Source organism: Cavia porcellus, unplaced genomic scaffold (assembly GCF_034190915.1).
Source record: "Cavia porcellus strain 051 isolate PalLab524CR breed Dunkin Hartley unplaced genomic scaffold, mCavPor4.1 scaffold_38, whole genome shotgun sequence".
NCBI classification, from domain to species: domain Eukaryota; kingdom Metazoa; phylum Chordata; class Mammalia; order Rodentia; family Caviidae; genus Cavia; species Cavia porcellus.
In genome coordinates, this window is record NW_026947521.1 from 6,727,615 (window position 1) to 6,748,383 (window position 20,769).

A 20,769-nucleotide genomic window follows, 5' to 3' on the forward strand; every position below is an offset into this window, starting at 1 on the left:
GGTCAATGATGTTACTTCTGAAAAGACCTGAAAAAACTGAAATATAGCACAGAAAAATTTTTCAGACATCTATGGCTTTTCTCTTATTATGATTCTCCTTCTATAAAGTTTTCATGATTTTGCTAACAGGTGGCCTACCAATATGAAGAGGCAGCAAGTCTAATTTTCCAGCTGCCACTGTTTAAAAAGTACCTTACCTCAGCTACATAATCTTGTGCAACACAAACCCTGAGATTTGCTTGTTCCTTGAACTGTTGGTGGTATATTGTATGCAAGATTATGCTTCGTGTACTATGTTAAAAATTACCTCACTGTGATCTCAGAACATCAAAGCTGGAAAACAGATACAGCTGAAATTATTTTTGTTTCAAATACATGTACCCCAAGGTTCCATTTTCTGGAAACGCCAGAACCCAGTTACGTGCTGTGAAAGCTGCTTTATTTAGATGACCCCAGGTGAATGAGTGCCATTATTGTTGTATAGCTGTGGAACAGATCCTCATCCTTTACCTCATTACACTTCCTCAGTATAAAGTTCCCTGTGACTATCCGGTCACATCCAATTTCTCCATTTCCAAAGAAGCCGAATAAAGGCACACTAGGGAAAAACTTTCTGAATGCATCAGCCTCAACATTGGCCTTGGCTCGATAATAGTGGAAGCCCCGGCCAACGCATGCGAACATGAAGCCGATGGTGTCCTGCTCTGGGATGTTGGCTGCCTTGAGGCGCTGCATAGCCGCCTCCACGGCCTTTTCATCACTGACATCCTCATTAAGGAGCACTGTGGCACTCTGGATGCGGAGTCCACTAAAGGACAATCCAACCACTCCGGTGGCATTGATATCCAGAGGGCTCCTAGAAAATAAAATTAGAAAAGCAGCAATTAATCATGACACACACAAAAATGTATAGTTTCAAAGAAAAACTCACTTGATTCACTGCTGCCCAGTCAGCAGCCTGTGTTTAGCCTGAGACATACACTCCAGATTAGAGGAAAATCGTAGAGTTAAAATTAAATAGCCGGGGCAGCACAGCACCTGCCTGGCAATTGTGGGTCCTGAGTTTGATTCCTGGTATCTCACCCAAATAAAAAAAAATTAATACATTCAAAGAATGCAGAGGGGAGCTTAAGACAACTCATTTTCAATCATAAAAACAAAGGGACCACATATATTCACAAAGACTTCTGAAACTCACCCTGCATTATTAGAAGGAAGAGTTTTTCCTTCTTAAAAGGAAGCTTACAGTTTTATTCATACATACAAAGTTGTCTACTTAAGCTTCTTATATTTACTATGTGGTGTCTTCCTCCATATCATCTTCCGAGGGTAACTTTTAAAATTTTGAAAGTTTTATGTTGGTTGGTCTGTACACAAATATGATTACATTGCTTTTTGTCTTACTGCTTTCAGATCACGGTAAGAAAAAACCAGATCAACAAGCGCACTGTTGTTTTACTGACTAGTTTTTAAAACTGCGATAATATACTATTCAACACAGTAATAAGGCATATACAGTATAGGGAACACTCAGTGGGGAACAAAACTAGCAAATACCCTATATTTCTATCATGTTTCTCAACATCTGAATCTATACAGTGGGCAAGATGCACTGCATGAGCAGAAACTAAGACTCAAAAAGCTAAGAAAGCAAGAATAGCCAGTGGCAACACCAACCTTAGAGTAACAGAATCCCATTTTCTAAAGTCCTCTCAACTTTATGACCTTTCCTCTTGGCAGACACCATATTATAAAGTTGGGTGTTGTTCACAGCTGTAATCCTGGCATTCTGGGAAACTAAGGCAAAAGGACCTCAAGTTCAAATCCAGCCTGGGCAACTAAATTAGTGACTTTGCAATACCTTATCTCAAAAAAGGGCTACAGATGTAGCTCCGTGTGCCATCTCTGGGTTAATTACCCTTTTCCACAAACAATAACAAAGAAAAACATTCCAAGTTGTGAATCTCTTGTTTCAATGAATTATCTTTTGTAGGATGGGGTAGGATGGGTTATCTGGGCATTATTTGGACAATGCAAGGATTAACTGGCTTCTTGCTGACACAATATGCAGATCCCATTAAAATCCATGTGTAACACAAAATGGGGTGATTTTAGGGGATCTACTTTACCATGTTAGTTATAAAAAGTGGATGATGCCAAATAGTTGACACCAAGAGGCTGGCATCTCAGACTTGTAAGTCTGAGTGACAAATCCTTACTGCATTCTCAGTACATAGTCCCAAGCCTTGGCCTGTGTGTATGAGATCCAGTGTCAACCACCATGCTGCTTAGCTCTCCTCCTTTGTTCTTCACTGGCAATCCAGGGACCCTGTCTTACTAACTTCTTCCTTGGTCCATCAATGCAGACTGCTAAAAGAGATAGCAGTGGGATGACTACCTTCTCCACAGACACTGATGCTAACATCTTCCCAAATCCTAAACACACATTAAGAATCAGTACTAGTATTTATAGAAGAGGTGGGAAATGGTAGAGGTAGGCATTCACTTTCCTGCTTTTGGAGGCCAGTATATTTTTATGAGAGGTGGAAGGGACCTAGTGCTGTAAACTCAGGTATGGAGGGTGGAGGGGAGTAATGGCTTAAAAGAAATGCTGTTATCACGGAGAGCAAGCTTAAACAACAAAAACAAAAGACTGATATTTGAGTTTCAAAAAAGCCTCTCAAAAGAGCTACAACAGAATTTCTAAAAATCTGCCTGCAAAGTCTGCAAGATTAAAAGATTTTGTAACAAAATAGAACTGAGAAATGCCACAGTTGATTCTGATCCCACTGGATTTCCAAAGCACTGACCATGAACACCTGAGAGAAGTTTTTCTGTAAAGATACACTTTAATCATATACTTTAAAGAAGGAAACAATACATAAGGCACAGCAGTCCGGTCAAGACAGCAGAATTTCTCTGCACACCTTAGGGATGCCATGGGACAGCTGCAGTCTCCCTCTCTGACTTAAGATGCTCAATGTCTAACTTGGTTTTCAAAGAACCAGACTGGGACTATTTTCCAGCTGTGGGACTACTGTGCACTTGCTCGCAGGTGCAAAGGCTTTCTGCTGACAACCTACTCAGCCTCCATTATGTATCGACTGACACAAGGACAGTTACCAGCATCAACTGAGACAACTAAACACTGCTCAGAACCAGCTGCTTCACCTTCACCACTGTCCCCTAACCTAGGCCTCCTCTGCCTTAAAGAACACTTGATTTGGTTTTTATCTGAACTTTTGCTTTTGATTATGAAACCCATTCTGTACTCAAAAATCATATCCTGCTTTCCCTGTAACCTCATTTATCAATTCTTGGTTTGCAGAAATGACAGCCTGAGGTCACACAGATACCAAAGCCACCCTCAGAAAGCTCAGTAATCAATGCTGAAAACCAATGTTAAGAGCATGACTCTAGCCAGGAATTTAGCTCAGCAGCAAAACGCCTGCCTGGCAAGCACAAGTCATGAGTTCAATCCATGGTACCAATAAAAAGCATGAATTTAAGAAAAAAATTCTTAAAGGACAGTATGTATAGTTCAACTGTAAGCAGAATAATTTAAGCCCTCTGACCTATGTCTAGTGCAAGAGGAGGTAGTATATTAGCAATTCTTTAAATGCAGTTTTAAAAAACTCAAAAGTAAATGAAAATCTGTGACTGTTTCCCTTGTCTAAGGGACAGACATACTTCTCAGAGGTCAGTGATGACAAACTGTCCACTTGGCCTCCAGCCAAGATGATGTTCATGTCACTGAAAGTGCTGACCACACGCTGCAGGTAACTGCTGGCTCCCACTTTACAGCAGTTATAGCCAAACACAAGCACTACACGCAGCTCTGGGTTATCTAGAAGACCTGCAGAGACAAAAGCAACAATTAAAGACTCCCTTAAAACAAAATGTTCCTGTTAATGACCAGCACTGCTAGTGAAGTGCAATTTTACCATTTTTATTAACTTCAATACTTTTCAAAATCAAAATCTTGATGCAATGAAAATTTTTTTCATTGAAAAAGAAAACACACATATGCAAACAATCCCAGAACTTTGGAAGGCTGAGGAAGGAGGATCATAAGTTCAAGCCCAACCTAGGTAACTTGAGATATTTAACAACTGTATAAAATTTTAGCAAGGGGGCTAGAGATGTAGGTTAGTGCAAAGGCCCAGTTCAGTCTCCAGGACACTTGCTAAATAAAAAACCTTAAATGACTATTTGAAAACAATGCAGTCACCATACCACAGTATGGAAGCAGCTGTGTCCTGAGCTTCACTAGCAACAGGGATGGCAGGGCCAAGGAAGCAGCAACATCTGCACCCAGACTTTGCCTCTAGCTGCCAATGTCACCAAATAGCTGACTTCTGGAAAGAAGAAAACACAACCCCACACTTACTTGTTTCCCTGGATCAGCCACTGACTTCCTAACAGGCTGACGAGGTGAGTGCAGGAAATGGGATACACGGTGGGGAAAGGGACTGATGCTGACACCAGTCAGCACTAGAGGCCCTGACCACTGCAGCAAGTCTTCCTCTTCTACACTAGCCTTGCTGGTCCTGACAGAACAGTTTCTCTTTAGAGCCAATTTTCAGAATTGGAGGGGCCCAGAGATTCTCAAGTCTTTATTTTCAGAAACATGATCACCAATCACAGAAGCAATGGGCCAGGAGCAGGCCATGCTTTTCAAAAGCAAGCCAGGAAATTAATCAGGAACCCCTCTGATGGGCAGTCTTAGGTCTCCATGTAGCACAAGGTAGACAGGGATACAAATGTAACTTCAGTTACATTTGCCCAAAATGCCCAGCATGCACTGCCATGCTAGCAGCTGCTGTTACCCAGTGGTCCCCATGTTGGCATCGGGGGTCCAAGTCACTCTCTGGGGCTCCAGGCCTGGATACTCATGGTCTGCTTCTGTCTCAAACCTAGTGCATCCATATACTTCTCATCTACCCCTTAACCTCAGCAAATGGTACTGTGCAGCTCACTAGTGACACTGCTGCCATCCACCTGGTTCTCCACACCTAGCCCCAAGTCAGCTACAGTGCCGCCCATACACCCCCACATCACCTGGACCCTACCAAGGCTGCTACCCCAGTCCAAGTTGCTGCCTTTGGCCTGAATCACTACCATAGCCTCCAGTTCCCTGCATCTACTTTTATAAAATTAAACTTACTTTAATTGACAAAATTACATCTATTCACTGCATACATTTTGAAATAATGTGTACACTACTGGTGAGGTACACACAGTATGGCTAAGCAGAGCTGATCCTGCACCCAGCCACCACCCTGCAGCCAGAGGCCCACCTGGCAATGGCTTTGTTGTGTGGAGACTCCAAGATTCACTGCCCTTGTTACTCATGGCTTTCATAGCCAGCCCAGCCCCTGCCCGCTGCTGCCAGCATCTCTATCCCTGCTTCCACACACACCAAGTTTCATGTTTCTTGGCTGTGCTTTAGGGACCCCAGCTTCACACCTCAACAGAGACATCAGGTTTTGTTTTCTATTTCCTATCCTGAATTCTCTACTTCCTGCTGCTTCTGTGTCAGCAACCTGGAAAGAGGGTGAGGGCACCTACAATACCCTCACTGGCAGAGGCTTACAACACCTCCTTCGGCTGTCAGCTGTTACCTTCCCAGGACCCCAGACTGGATGAGCCCAGGTTACACGCCTCTCTTGGTGGCTGACCCGGTACCCTGTGCCGCTGACCCAGAGGCCTAGGGGAAGGGCACTGTTATCAGTCGCCTCCGTAACAGCTTTTACACAAGTAGATTTTCAGTGAATAAACACTGCCTTTTTATGAAACTTGACTGACATAGCTTTGCTTTTATTCAACAATTCAGATTTTCGGTAAGATTTCTTCTAAAAGAATATAAAACAGTGTACAAAAGCATATGCACTGACACTGAGTCAGACACTGCTGCTGCTATACCAAGGTCTACCCAGCAAATGTCATCATCCAACATGAGGCTCCCTCTCGGGAAGACTGAAAATTCTGTTAGAATCTGGCCCTGCCTTTGCTCACTGTGAGCCTTTCAACCAGATTTCAGTCACACTCATAGGACTGCCAGGCAGGCGAGCCAAACCCAACTGAACAACTGTGCACCCCAACAGCAGAGCCCATAGAGGTCACTGAGGCTACATAACTGGCAAAACCTAAAATATTCACTCTCTGGCCTGCAGAGGGAATCTGTGCCAGCCCCCAAGGGACCCTAACATGACTGCGATCTCACATTTACAGAACCCAAGAAGGGACCTCACCTCTCAACCATAGGAGGATCCAGGCTGAGACTGCAGGGCAGGCACACCCTGTATCAAAGCCTCAGCTGGTCTGCTTACTCAACATCCCTACATGCATACTTGGTTCTGAAATGCAAACATGGCCTCACAACAGTAACAATTTTATCACAGAACAGAAGCATTCTTTGGCTCGAGTTAACTGGTTTTCCCCTTAGGCTGACAAAAATCAAACCTTTTAGAACCTTCTAGCTGACACCTGTGCTGTGTATCAGGTCCTGCGGGACAAAGGAAGGAGCTGCTCCAGAAGCCCCACCATCTCTCCAGACACAGTGACAGGCACATGGCCTTGAGTATTTTTCCTTCTACATCTCTTTGAAGGCAATTATTTTTATTACTATTTCGCTCTATTCTGATTAATGGTACTGCTCTATTCAATATTCTGTTTTTATAAGTTCTATAATGTTCAGTATTTCATTTTATTTTGATTGAAAGAACAGCTATTGTAAAGATAACAAAATATACTGTGATATCTATTATTGTTATCCTGGTAACCTGCTATAAGTTCTGTACCAATTTCACTGTACAATCTTAGTTAGCTTTATTCTGTCTTGTTCTGTTGTATTTTACTACTTTCAAAATAAAATTTAAAAAAAATAGACATAGTATATGATGTAAAAACAAAATACAAGGTGATCAACAATGGCTAATATAATGCCTCTTGCTATCTTCAAAAGAATTGCCCATATCTTAAAAAGGGTAAGATTAAACATACCAAAACAGAACAAAATAGATCAAAAGAAAACAATTTTAAGAAACACTGATTTCAAAACAAGTCCACTGGAGATCATCACTGTCTGTCTTATTGTCTCTAGTTTTCTTCCAAATAGTTGTCCCCATCTTCAACACAGTGAATATATACTGAACATTGTAGAACAAATCTGATCATAACAGGGTGATGAAGGCTTTTTAGGTCTTCAAGACCTGACACTGGTGAAGTCAATAGTGACTGCCATAATGTCCCTCATTCTCTTCATAGTAGCTGTCCTTATCTTTAGGTACACTAAAATTGAACATAAGAGGTTAGACTAACATCACTCTGAACAGTGAACAATAGTTTTGCTAGATTTGATATCATAATGTTACAGAATTAGCATTGGGTTTCTTAGTGTCTCTTCTTCAGAGTATCTGTTATATCAAGCATTATATAATCTGTTCCTGTAAACTGTTAAGAAATTCTCCTCATGTGTGAATCTCTACATGTATATCTATCCTTTCTGTATTATAGGGAAAAACAGATCATAAGACAAACAAATTCTTAAAAAAACATGAAATGAAAAAGACATATAAAACCACATTATTAGGTGATCTAAAGTAGTTATTATGCTTTCTCTTGTTATTTTCAGTATCATCAGACATGTAATAATTGAACATTGCATTACATAGCTATTTTAATAAAAACACAACTTTGGAGACATTGTAGGACTTCAAAAACAGTTAATAATCAAACTGGAATGGGTATGTTATTACATCTTGTCATCTTCAGAGTGGCTGCCTCTATTCTTAGACTCGATATTATCAAGCATACCAAATTCGAATAAAATCAGTCAAGGCAAAACAGCAGTTTAACAAACCAGCTTCAAATAAGATCAGTCAATGTAAGTAATACAGGGCTTCAGTTTAGGTTAATAGGAAATTAAGGATAGTTACCATGGTATAGCTTGCTATTTTGGGGAAGCTATCTGTACCCTCAAATCTAGTATGAGTAGACTGACCTGAACAAAATAAAATCAAACTAAGCAGAGCAGTAAGATTACTGTGGCTTTTAAATCCTGATACACTATTAACAATGTCCTCTGCCTTCCTTTTTTAGGCAATTCCTCACCTTTCCCTTTCTCAGGACGCTTTGTATATTTTGGGTCTCACTAACTCCTTCAGTTTTTAGATTAAGGGGGCAACCCGTTATCTGAGTGGTGCTGAACCTTTTTACCCGAGCGTGATCTTGAGCTGTACTCTTTTACTTACTAAAGCCACAAGGTTTTCCTTCCTTCTAGCTTTGTAGTTCTACACTGCACAAAAGTGTCATAACTTTCCAACCTATATGTGGCTGCTGGACGAGTTGCCCCTATTTCTCTCTCTGGTTCCCTGTCACTTAGAGCTGTTTTCTTATCTTTGACTTTCAGTTTATTAACCTTCTTTCAGGTTGAGTATATTTCCTATTCAGAGCATCTTGATGGCTCCTACCTCCTAATCTACTCTGCCTGTGTTTCTTTTTATTAGTGTATCTATGTTAAAAATTATAGCCCACTTTTTGTTAGTGTATCTATGCTAGTCTATCTATGTTAAAAATTATAGTCCACCTTCTCTGCCTCAATTCTGCTATTCTATTTTTCTGCTATTATTTGTCCACTTTACTCTTTCATTCCACTGTCTTCCTTGTTCACCGAGGCCTCTCTGCCACTGTTGTATTTTTTTTTCTCTCTCTCTAGAATATTCTTCAGTATTTCCTGTAGGGTTGGGTTGGTGGCCATGAACTCCCACAGCTCCTCTTTGTCTTGGAAACATCTTGTTTCTCCATTACTTTTGAGAGATTTTCAGGGTACATTAATCTTGGGTGGAGGTTATTTTCTTTCAGGGCTTGGACTATTTCCACCCCAGGCTCTTCTTGATTTAATAGTTTGTGTTGATAAGTCTGTTGTTATTTTGATGATTTGTCCTTTGTAGGTGATCTGCTTCTTTTCTCTGGCCACTTTTAATATTCTTTTCTTGTGGTGGATTTCTGGAATCTTGATTATTATATGTCTGGGTGTAGACCTGTTTTGGTTGTAGTTGGCTGGAGTTCTATATGACTCATTTATCTGGATATCATTTCTTTTTCCTATGCTTGGGAAGTTTTCCTTAATTATTTCTGTGAATAGTCTTTGTAATTCGTTTGTGGTTACTCCTGCTTCTTCGCTTACGTTTTTTATTCTTAAGTTATAGATCCTCTTGTCATCTTCTAGCCTTTGAATTGTTATTTCTTGGTTCCTTGTTATTTTTAAGAGGTCTTTTCTTTCATGATCACACATTGTAAATCTCTCTTCAAGTTTCGAAAGGCTAACTTTTGTTTCTGTCAAGGCATTTTGCCAGCATTCAATGGAGTTTTTAGTTTCCCAGTAGTCTCTTTGGATCTGTCTCACATATTCTAGGTTTTGTTTATATTCTTCACCAAAGGTTTCTCTTCCTTTTCTGGGTTCCTCCCTCTGTGTTTTCTGGAGAGGGGCTTAGCATTTCTTTAATTAACCTTTTTATTTCTTGTCTCACTGGGGTTAGAAACTCAGTTTTAAGTTCATCTATGAAGTCACGAAGGTATTTCTTTATGTCTGCTGATGTTGTGGCTAACATTGCATGACCACTGGACTGGTTCTTTTCTGTATTTACCTCTCCTGGGCTTATCTTCCCAGGGTCAGGGGCTGGAGGTTTTGTCTTATCTTTTGTTCTTGTCATGTTTCTGGTTTCTTTCACAGGTGTGTGGAGGTCTCAGGCTGTTTCTGTATTACTTACAGTTCTTCTAAAGCATGCTGGCTGTGGGCTTACTGCTCTCTCCAGTTTGCTGATATCTGATGTGGTGCACAGGGATACTGCAGGTTGGCCCCTCCCCCCTGAGGATTCAATCTGCAAGCGCCTTCAGCACTTTACTGTGGTGGACGTCACAGGGTCAGAACAATTTCACCCCTGGCTACTGGTTCCCGACCATCGGTGTGGTTCAGCCCAAGCTGCTCCCACTAATCCTCCCTGGGCTAGGGGCGGGTGACTGACGCCACTGCAGCACTGGGCTTTGCCCTACTCCAAGATGTCTTCCAGTCAGCCACCCATGCCGCGGGACCCAATTTCCAGCACTCACCAAGAGCCAATAAAGCTCTCTACCTTGGCTCCACTCCACACTGCGCCACACCCTCCCGCCAAAAGCCTGGGAGTCACCAGCTCCCATTATCAGCAGCTGTGGGCTTCAGCGCAACCCTGAATCGTCCAACTCCACAGGGCACCCAGCATAGCACAGAACGAGTCTCAATGAGCGTGTCTGAGTGTGTCAGGCTTCAGCCCTCCACCCGTGCTTTTCCTTTCTCTTCCTAATTTTATTTTTTTTTCGGTTTCCTCCTGGGTTAGTGAGAATTGTTCTCCAATCATCTGGCCCTCTCCACGTTGTCAGATTCTAGCATCTGGGCTGTTTTCCCTGGAGCAGTTCTCTATCTAGCTTCCTAGCCATTCCCGCCCCCCTATTTGACCATGCCGTCTCTGTTCTGTGCTGTCAAGCACAGTTAAAATCTTGTCTTGTGGACACTCCTCTTCTTGATCAGTAAACCAAACAGATTCTCCCCAAGCTGATCTTGTGTTCCCACTGGGCAGGGCCCCTTGGTCAGAAGCTCAGCTGTCCTTCCTGTCCAGACCCAGGGGAGGCAAGGGCAACAGGAACAGCTGTGGCAGCTCTCCTGCACTTACTACAGTACACATCCCCACCAAAAGACACCACATAACCCCTTGCCTCCCACACCACACACAGTGCCAGGCTGACTGCTATAACTAGCACCTTCCCCAACGCCGTGGGACTGCCACACCTCCCCTTATCTTCCTACTCCCCACTACCAACCTGTTTCTTCAAAAACATTTTTAAATAAATACAAAAAAAAAATGGTCTGAAAACACACTTCAGTTTTAGGAAATAAAAGAAACTACTCGAGGACCAAGAATTCCTCCAAAATTCAGAAAATATGATCAACAGAGTATTCCTCTCTGGAAAATTCCTCTCTGGGAAATTATTCCTCTCTGTTTCCCTCAGGCTTGAAGGTAAAACGCGCAGATCCTAACTCTGTTGATCACCAGCTTGAAGGGCAACATCACGTGTCTCAAACAGACTTTTCTGAGTCCTCTGAGCAGCCGAGCCCCCACCACTCACCACAGGTCAAACAGGAAGATCAGTGAACACACACAACTGACAAGGAACAGTAACTTACCCACTTTAGTAAGCTCATGTTTTTCTAGGGTTAACTTCTTTGACTGCTTAATAAAATGAAAGGGCTGTATTTTTATTCCTTCAATTTGAGGAAATAACAGAGCAAAACCAGATTCTCCAATTTCTATTTCCTGAGGTCGATTGCTACCTGATCCCATTGGAGTCACTAAGAAGGAAGAAAAAAAAATTTTGTAAACACTCAATGAAAACTGAATTAGGTAATCATATAATCAATCCCACCCTAAATAACTGCAGTTTAGGTCACTAAACAATGAACGACCACAATAACTAGTCACCAGTGGAGTACAAGGTTTCTTTCTGCACTGTCATTGGTAGGGTGCCTGTCATGAGGCCTGCAGTTTCCTTTTGAGCACTTCAGAATGCAGGAAAGGAAAGGAAGTGGAAGGAAAGGCAAATGTGGCCCTTCCTCAGTCACTGGCCCCGGAGGAAAGAGCAGGCTGTTTCCTACTCTGGTATTCCTTCAGCCTTTCTACAGCTTAAAGCTTTTCAAACAAAACATTGGGAGGATGCATAGACATTTTCACAGCAATTCCACTTTTAAAAATTCACCCAAGTGGCTGAGTGTGGTGGCTCATGCCTGCAATCCCAGCACTCAGGAGGCCGAGGCAGGAGGATCTTGCGAGTTCGAGACCAGCCTAGGCTACAAAGTGAGCTCAAAGCCAGCCTGAACTGCACAGCAAAACCCTGTCTCAAAAAGAGACAAAAAAAAAAAAAAAAAAAAAAAAAAAAAAAAAATTCACCCAAGAAATATCTGATAAGTTTGTATATGCACAACTATTTTTTATCATAGAATTCTAATAGAAAATAAAAAGGAAAAGCCTAAATATCTCATTCTGGAATTTAGATAAAAAGTTACATTGCTATTACACAAGCCGAACACGGAGATGTTAAGATGTGTGTTTACTTGACATGGAAATGTTTGTCATGAGCTGTAAACTGCAAAGGCAGATGTTACATGCTCAATTTTGTGGTCCTCAACCCCTCAAATCCCAAAAGCAGCTCGCAAATCTGCTGGACACAGTGCAGTTGCGCTGCCATGGGCTTAACTGAACGGTGTGACAGTGTGCAGCAGTACAGTGCTCGTTCAGGGCCCGAGGTCTGGAAGCAAGAGGACAAGCAGTGGCAACGTGGAGGGGTGCTCAGAACTGCAGAACAACAACCACAGAAACAAAAGTGAAACAAATGCTAGCCCAGGACAAGACTAAGGTTGCAAGAAGGAGGGCAGGGCTGAGGGGTGATACATTCTTTGTTTTGTTACAGCTACTTTGTCAAGATTTTTATTAGAAATTATTATACAGTAAAGTTGACTTTTTTGGTATGTGCATACTAATGAGGACCTGGTAGAATTAAGAGGCACAGTGAAAAAATGGGGAGAGAGGAAGATGGGCGTGAAGAAACAAAGAGATTCACAACACAGGAAATGGCAAGGAGTCATCTATGAGGAGAAAAAAAGAGCTAGTACTCGAACATCACTGGATTGTTTCTAAGAGCCTAAACAGAATTGAATCCATCAAAACACCTGAGTTATCAACATGAGGTGGCAGCGAAATTCCATCTTGCTGCCTGTCTCCTTCAGCATAGTATCACCCACCACCTCCTCCAGTTAGTAATCTCTTCCTTTCAGTTCACTGAGTGCAGTCCCCTATACGGCAAGTGTGTAGTACCATACCTCCCTTGTAAGGTAACTGTAGAAGTAAAATAGTTTATTTACAGTATTGGCGTGTACTTGGTTTTTGTATGCTTCACATTCTATATTTGTGGTGTCAAAAATGTGTAAGACTCACTATGTCAGACTTACGAATGAATCTGACACAAATGTACTCCCTGAACAGAACTGGTTTGTAAGTCAGGGACTTATGGTATAACAACAACAACAACAAATTACCTTTAAAAAAATATGTATTTTAGAAAACAAAGCTATGGCAAAACAAAAAAGTAATGTCAAGATCAAACTAAATGCCACGCCCAATAGATTCTGAATTTAAAAATGGAAATAAAATTTAGAATATAAAGCCCTTCCTCCCACAAAAAAAACCCGCAAGTTTTTAAAATGTGTGTATTAGACCACCAGACAATCTGAATTAAAATTACCACAGACTTGCTTATAGAAATTGATAGGTTCAATATCTGTGGAAATGTAAAGGATCCAGATAGCTTACCAACCCTTAAAAAAAAACAAAAAGACCATGTAATCAAGATGATATGGTCTAACATATGCTAGTCAAACTCAGACTCACAAACATGTCATTACTTATTGCAATACTGACAAGACATTTTAACGAGGAAACAAAAGTCTTTAACAAATGCTACTGGAATAACTAAGCAAACATAAAGAAAAAATTACCCTCAAACTCCTAATAGACATGTACAAGTTAATTCTAAACAAAAGTTCAAACCACACAGTTTACATGAGAACCCTGTGACCTTGGGGTAGGCAAAGATTTCTTACAGAGGATGTAAAATATTAACCAGAAAAGAAAAAAAACTGATTAAATTTCTCTAAAGAAAGTTTCTCATCATAAAGACACTATTAGGAAAATGAAAAATGACCCACAGAGAGGAAACATTTGCAACACTGACACCTCTTAGATGCCTATCAAAGCACAAACGTGCACCTACTACTCAGCAGTAAACAGCAGGCGCTGTAATTTAAAAATCGATAAAAGACTGAAGATGTTTCACAGCCAATAAATACATGATAAGGTGTTTAACAGCATCAGTCAACTACAACTACTGAATTAGAAAAAGCAATGCTAGTGTCAGGACATGGATAGGTGCAGCCCTCCCACACTGCTGGCTGGGTGTGAAATGGTGCATGGTTGGAAACTGGCAGATTAAGTTAAATATACACCAGCAATGAAACCAAATGATCCTGTTCCTTGGTGGCTGCCTAGAAACTAATAAAGACTTCCACTAAGGAGATGTTCCTAACGGCTTCATTCTTAATACCTAGAAACAAAATAACACAAGGTCCATCAAAAAAGAATGGCAAAACAAATGATGGTCTACTTCTGTAATAAAATATAACCTGAGAATGGTTTTGAAATGGGTCACTGATCCACGTAACAAATGAATTTATCAAACACATGTTGTTAAACACATTTATATGGTGTCAAACAGCTCAGGTGCAAGAAGAGACCATGTTCCATCCATGTGACATTCAGCAACACACTACTACTCTGGCCTCAATATCACAATAGGCGTTTCCTAAAGCATGGATTACCGGATGTCTTGGTTACTTCTTTTCTTGTTGCTGAGACAAAATACCTGATGACCAAAGTGAAGCAAGGAAAGATTTACTTAGCTTACAGTTTTTGGAGGGGTCAGTCCATATTCAGCTGGCTCCAAGGCAGGGGTAGTGTGGCTAAGGGGCAGCTGTTCATGGCAGCGCTGAGTGACAACAGTGAAAAGACCAGAGGGCTAAGCATGTCTCCTTCTCTGCCTTTTACTGTATGCCCGCTCCCTGCCTCTGGCCGGGTACAGCACTCACACCGCCAATCCCAGTGCTGGACAACAAACCAATCACAAATGCTGGACTGGGCCACCTCCATGACTGCATAAGGCTTTGGGGGGACATTTAAACAAACCACAACACCAGGAATGAAGCAGGCAAGAACTCTCCAGGGGAGGGAATCCATCTGCATCTGCACTGGTAACAGCAGGACATGAGCTTTCAACACTCAGGTTGGTTTATACTAACGAGTGGCGTTTGACTGTAGGTCAGGTTTTTCTCAACTAACTAACATCTGTACCTCCAAAAATGAACACAGTCTCTCAAACTTGGAAGATGGACTAGGGGTGAATGGCTATTTTAGAAAAACAATCACTACAGTGTGACCCCCGAGAAAAAGAAAGGAGACGATCTCATAGAAATTCTGTCTGGGCCCCTGGAATGGATTCAAAGGCAAGAGCAGAAACAATGACAAAACTGAGGAGGAGCCAGAAAGATACCAGAAGCCACCTGCCTGAGGCAGTAACATCAAGAGCAAGAGAGGGTGGGAGCAGAGGCACAAAGCCAAAACTGCTGCCCAATCAGGCAAGGATCTGGGAAGGTCACTCCCATCTCCACAGCAGAAAATTTCCAGAGGAGAAAACAGGTTGCATTTGGAAGCAACAGCTCCTACAGCCACAGCACAGAGACAAGAAAGTGACATCAGGAAGCGGAGCCAGCAGCCCATATATGCACTCATTAGAAACTAATAATGGGAAAACGAGACAGTCATTTAAGGACAATTAAAAAATTCAAAGAACACCGTGGCCACCACTATCATTTTCTTCATTCAGTGAGCAGTGACCCATCTGCACTGTGGGGCTGGCAGGAGAGGAAGCGCCCCTTCTGAGTAGCATCTGTCCCTGTTCACCTGTGGGGCTTGGAGCCTTCTGCCTCACCATCCAAGGCACTCAAGAGTCACAGCAAGTATTCCAAGGACAGGTACCTGCTGAACACTCCAAGCCTGTGCACAGCCCTGGGTGTAACCCCAATCCCCACTCCCAGAAAGTTTTCAGTGAAGATTAAAATGCTGATCACGGAGTACACAGTACCACCAAGTGTGAACACCTGCCAACTGCCTTCTGCGTGCTCATTTCTCTCCATGAGTCAGGGAGACGAGTCCACAGCAGCCAGGAGCCCCCCTGCTACCAGGACACCGAGCAGCACTGAACCCCAGGCCAAGCGCCTGTAGCACTGCAGCACTACCATTTGCACAGATCCTCTCCCCAGCCGTCACCTATAGACAAGAATCAAAAACAACAGCAGCAGCAACAATTTTACCAGCAGCTGAACGGGAAGGGAGCACAACCCCAAACTGGCAGCAGGTGAGCAGCAGATCCCAGCAAGGCGTGGCTTAGCTCACAGACTCAGACCACCTGCCCCACCCAGCAGTCACAGACAGCACCCTGAAAATCCTTCCCAGTGTGGAGATGCAGAAGGAGAGCTGCTGCTCCTCAGAGCAGCTGCTGGGGTGAGAGGTACCACACCTGCCTCACACAGGCAGCCCTGAGATTTGGAATCCCACCCACAGCAACTTAAGGAACTCAAGTGTTATACCATGCCAGTGGCTAGAAAAATAAATGTGTTTCTCAGCTACAAATAACTCCCCAAACTACCAAACCCCTTATTAAAGCAAGGCGGAAATGATCAAACTGCTGATTTCTCTCACCTACGATTCCTGGGGTCACAATCCCGAGGACTTGGCACTGTTTTGGGAACAGCTTCTCAAGGGCAACTGCTGTTTCCATACTCATTTTTTTCCTTGCTGTAATAACACAGTAGCAAAATTACTAAATTTCACCCACTGGTCAGATCTAACAATGTTTAAAAGGGAAAAAAAGTTAAATTTTTGATGTCATCATGCTTTACAAAGTCTAAAAACTTGATTAGAAGTTTTCCTATGCCAGACATAGTGGCACACACCTGGAAACCTAGCACTACAGAGGCAGAGGTAGGATTGCTGGAAATTTAACACCAGTCTGGGCTACAAAATGTGCTCCAGGCCAGCCTGAACTGCACAGTCAAACTGTGTCTCAAACAAAAAATTTTCCTGTTCTGATCTTTAGCATAGTTTGCCTCTGGCAGTTTTGCTTACTCCATTTTCACCCAGTGATAGTAAGCTTCACAGCAACAGCGGAAAGTAGCACTTTGTGCATCTTGTCCCTCAGTTTGAGCGACTTCCCTCACAGCTGAACTACACCCGACCCCAGCTGTGGATCCAGATGACACTAAGGTCACTCATGGGAGCCCCACCCCCGGCCATAGTGCCTCATGGTACTCGACTACCTTTCCCTCAGCGAGCCAAGCATGCCTGGGATCCGTCAGTCACTTGGGAAAAGGGACCCCACAACATAGCACCAAGAGGCTGGAGCAGCTCGAGTCACACATCCTGCTCAAATTGTAAAATGCAGTGCTGGGGGGACACTGTGATTCAAAATGAGGAAAGCACCTTTCTAAAAATGCTTTTTTCAACTGTACAGCAAGGTTAGAGATCAGCTGAAGACCCCATGGCTCCATGAGGCTCAGAGATCCTCATGGACACAGCAGCCCTAGCTGGCAACCTTGGGAGTCAGCGACTCCAGGATCGTGTGTTATGGAACTGGAAGGAAATGGGAAGGAAATCAAAGACTATTTTTATATTTACCTTTCACATGGCCCCGACGCTGCTCCTGACTAACAAATGTTTCCGAATCGGCCATGTACAGGACCGTCCTCGGTAAGATGCGAACATTCTGCAGTGAAAACAGTCAGCATCGGATGCCACCAATCCATGGATGCCCATGCGGTCCCCTAATTACCTGGCCCAAAGACTGCTGCGGCCTTCCTTCAGTCAGCACCACAACTTACTCAGGGGGAGTCCATTGTTCCTTCAAGTTCAGCCCAGCCCACTCCTCCAGACAGTCATTTTCACCATGTTAATTTAAGTTTAGAACAAAAACAAGAAGTGCCAGCAAAAGATGCCACTTGTCTTACTTGAATAAACAGCCTGGTTACAAAAGATTCTTGCCCCGGGAAGGTGTGTCACTCCTCATTGGTGACCCAATCCTTTACTTCCCTGGGACCCTCAGTGGAAAGCCCCACTTCTACAGGTCCCCTGCTGCTCTCCTCCTGTCCAATTTCCCAGATGACCTCCCTGGGAACCCTGTAGTCAACACCTGCTCCTGCCTTCCCTCTGTACCAGGCATCTGCACCATCATTAGAGCTCTATCATGCCCTTCAGAGTGGGGCCACACAAACATCGATTTCTCCTCAACTTCACCTTACAGACAAGGGCCACAGTCACTGGATTCCATGGAGGGATGGGGACACTGTCTTCGAGGTCAGGATGGCATAGGGTGCTTGGCATATTGCAACCCTTTCTGTAGGTTAGGTGAGAAATCTTACTCCATTCTAACCTGGGCAGTGTTAGGATGTTTCTCAAAACGAGAATTCTCAAAGCACAGTGCAGCACAGCAGGGACCCTTCCACACCCAAAAGACAGACAAATGGAGTTTCATAAAATGCTCAGTGGTCTTTACTTCTAATAAAAAGTTAAATCGACTCTGTATATGGCAATCCAAAGCTTCTGTATGCTTGATAATATGGAAAAAACAGCATGTATGATTTATATGGGGTTCACATTTTTGTCTCACTAGTAGTTTACCAGTATAAAACTCCTTCAAGTCTATACTGTAAATCTTAGTAATGATATTAAGACTAATGACATGTATTGAAAGCATTTATTCCTAGTAGGTTAATGCGCTACATGTATCATATATTCACATTTTTATCCTTCTAATAACTTCATAATGGCATATGAGAATTTTTTTTTTTTTTTAACAAGATGGAACCTATGGCTCAGAGAAGTTAAGGAACTTTTTCAAAGTCACACTGCCAGTATGTGCCAAGGCTTCGGTCCACAACTAAAACTGGCTAGAACAGCGCTACACTGTCACAAGCTGTGACCAAAACTTTGAAAATCACCACTCAGTTTTTAAACAGTTAAAAAATTCACACAATTCCCTTTGTATTTTTGATTGTCCTTATTATACTAAATAATTTCATTATCTGCATCTTCATTTTCTCTTTGCATTAAATGATTCTTGAAATTTATCACTTAATAACTTCACTTTTTAAACATTACGATGTTAATTTCCATTTTTATAAATGATGATCCAAACTGGGCATGGTGGTGCGTGCCTGTAATCCCAGCACTTGGGAGGCTGAGGCAGGAGAATCATGGGGAGTTCAAGACCAGCCTAGGCTGCAAAATGAGCTTAAGGCAGCCTGAACTTCATAGTGAGACCCTGTCTCAAAAAGACAAAAAAAAAAAAAAAAAAAAAAAAAAAAGATGTTCTAAAGAACTCTTTCAGTGCAGTCTTTACTGCATTTTTTAATTTTTCCATATGACAGCTTTCGAAACAGTAGGCTTTGGACCTAAGTGTCGGAAAAGGAAGTTTTCACCAAGCCTGTCCTTGGATTCTGGCCGGCCAGGAGGAACCTGAGGCAGAGGCGGGGGAGTAGATGGCGCGCGGATCTGCTACCTAAATATACGAGTAACAGGGGGCCACGTTTCTGCTGCCCAAAATCAAGCAGGAGAAACTGGAAAGAACCGTATATTGGATTAAATCGGCTGCACCTGTGTGAACCTGAGCGTCCCCAGTGGGAGATATGAACGGACGCGCGCTTTCCACCGAGGGCTCCACCAGGAAAATAACCCCCATACTATCAGCACCAGCATGCGGCAGCTGCACAAACAGGTGTCAGCTGTCTTCTCAACAGTCTCTGAACGACAGAGTTAACTCAGGCCATGGAAAGCATAATGATGAGGGGGACAAGGGTTCAAGGAGAATACCCGCGCCAGCCCGCCAACGCCCCACTTGCCTCGAGCTCCTCGGCCACGGCGCGCAGCAGTCGGTGCCCGTCGGGGGCGACGTCCGAGAAGCCGTCGACCCGGCCCACGGACACCCAGGCCACGGCGCGTTGGCCCCGCAGCACGCGGCGCGCGCACGCACTCCAGAGCCGGCTCACGCTGCAGGGAAGCGGGGCGCGGTCGGCAGCAGGTCTCTCCCTGATCTCAGTACCCACCCACCCACGCGCCACCCCCCCACCACGCATCCCACAAGAGGGAGGTGCCGGACTGAGGGGCAAGGGCTACGGGACGACCTGGGCGTGCGAAGGCGCAGATAGCGGACCTGGCCACCCTGTCCCGAGGCCCCCGCCAGACCCCTAGCACCGGGCGCCCCCAATCCTCACCCGGCAGCGCGCAGCAGCGCCTTGGCGGGCAGGAAGGCGAGCACGCGCTCCACCACTTCCGCCAGGTTGCTCAGCACGAAGGCGCTCGGAAGGTCTGCGCTGCCGCCAGGTTCCATGACCGACGCCATCAGACCAGCTCCGCGGCCTGCCGCGCAGCCGCTGGTGCGCACTGCGCAGGCGCAGGCGCTACTTCCGGCCAGGGCGGGACAGAGGCACGGCGCCCTCCCCTTTCCAGCTCCGCCGAGGCCGCGCGTGGGGTCGTTGTGCGCCCTCGAGGGGAACGCGCGCTGCCTTCTCGGTCTCTTGAACCGGATACACCTCCTCGCCTCGGCCCCCAACCTGGTGTGGCGCTGCGACGTGCCGCCGCCTTCTACACTCAAGGCATGGCACTGAGTGCGTTTTAACCACATTACGACGAGAAACGTCGGACACGTAAATAGTGCCGTGCACATCGACAATATACCGTTTCGACGAGAAATGGATATGTTTCAGTTATGGACATAGACCCTGAAAACCTCAGAGGGTGTCAGGGTGCCGGGATTCCCACCGAACCAGTGCTGGCGCGTCCCCCTTCCCGAGGTCTGGCCTTGGAGAGCCGCACAGGCTAATGGGCTGGGAGGGGCTCTAATCCAGCACACAGGCCGAGGGCCTGCGAGAGCCCAGCAAGAGCAGGCACCGGCCCAGGCCCGGGAGATGTAAGGTTCTCTTGGGCATTGGTGGAGGACACCTCCGCCCCTGCCCCCTTCACACACCCAGGCCGGAGCCCAGCAGCATCTCCTGACCTGAGGCACAGTAGCTCTGGT

The 20,769-nt window shown here is 44.1% G+C and overlaps 1 protein-coding gene across 1 annotated transcript; it reads right to left on the bottom strand.

The window, feature by feature from the left end:
* Positions 1–422: 422 nt before the first annotated feature.
* On the bottom strand, positions 423–20,391 carry Fbxo22 (F-box protein 22). The gene is made up of 7 exons (XM_063243531.1): positions 19,967–20,391; positions 19,595–19,742; positions 17,376–17,463; positions 16,401–16,496; positions 11,222–11,386; positions 3,691–3,856; positions 423–856 (listed from the first exon to the last, which is right to left on the bottom strand). The coding sequence occupies exons 1-7, from the start codon at positions 20,374–20,376 to the stop codon at positions 439–441; spliced, it is 1,491 nt and encodes a 496-aa protein (XP_063099601.1). The 5' UTR covers positions 20,377–20,391; the 3' UTR covers positions 423–438.
* Between the last annotated feature and the right edge of the window lie 378 nt (positions 20,392–20,769).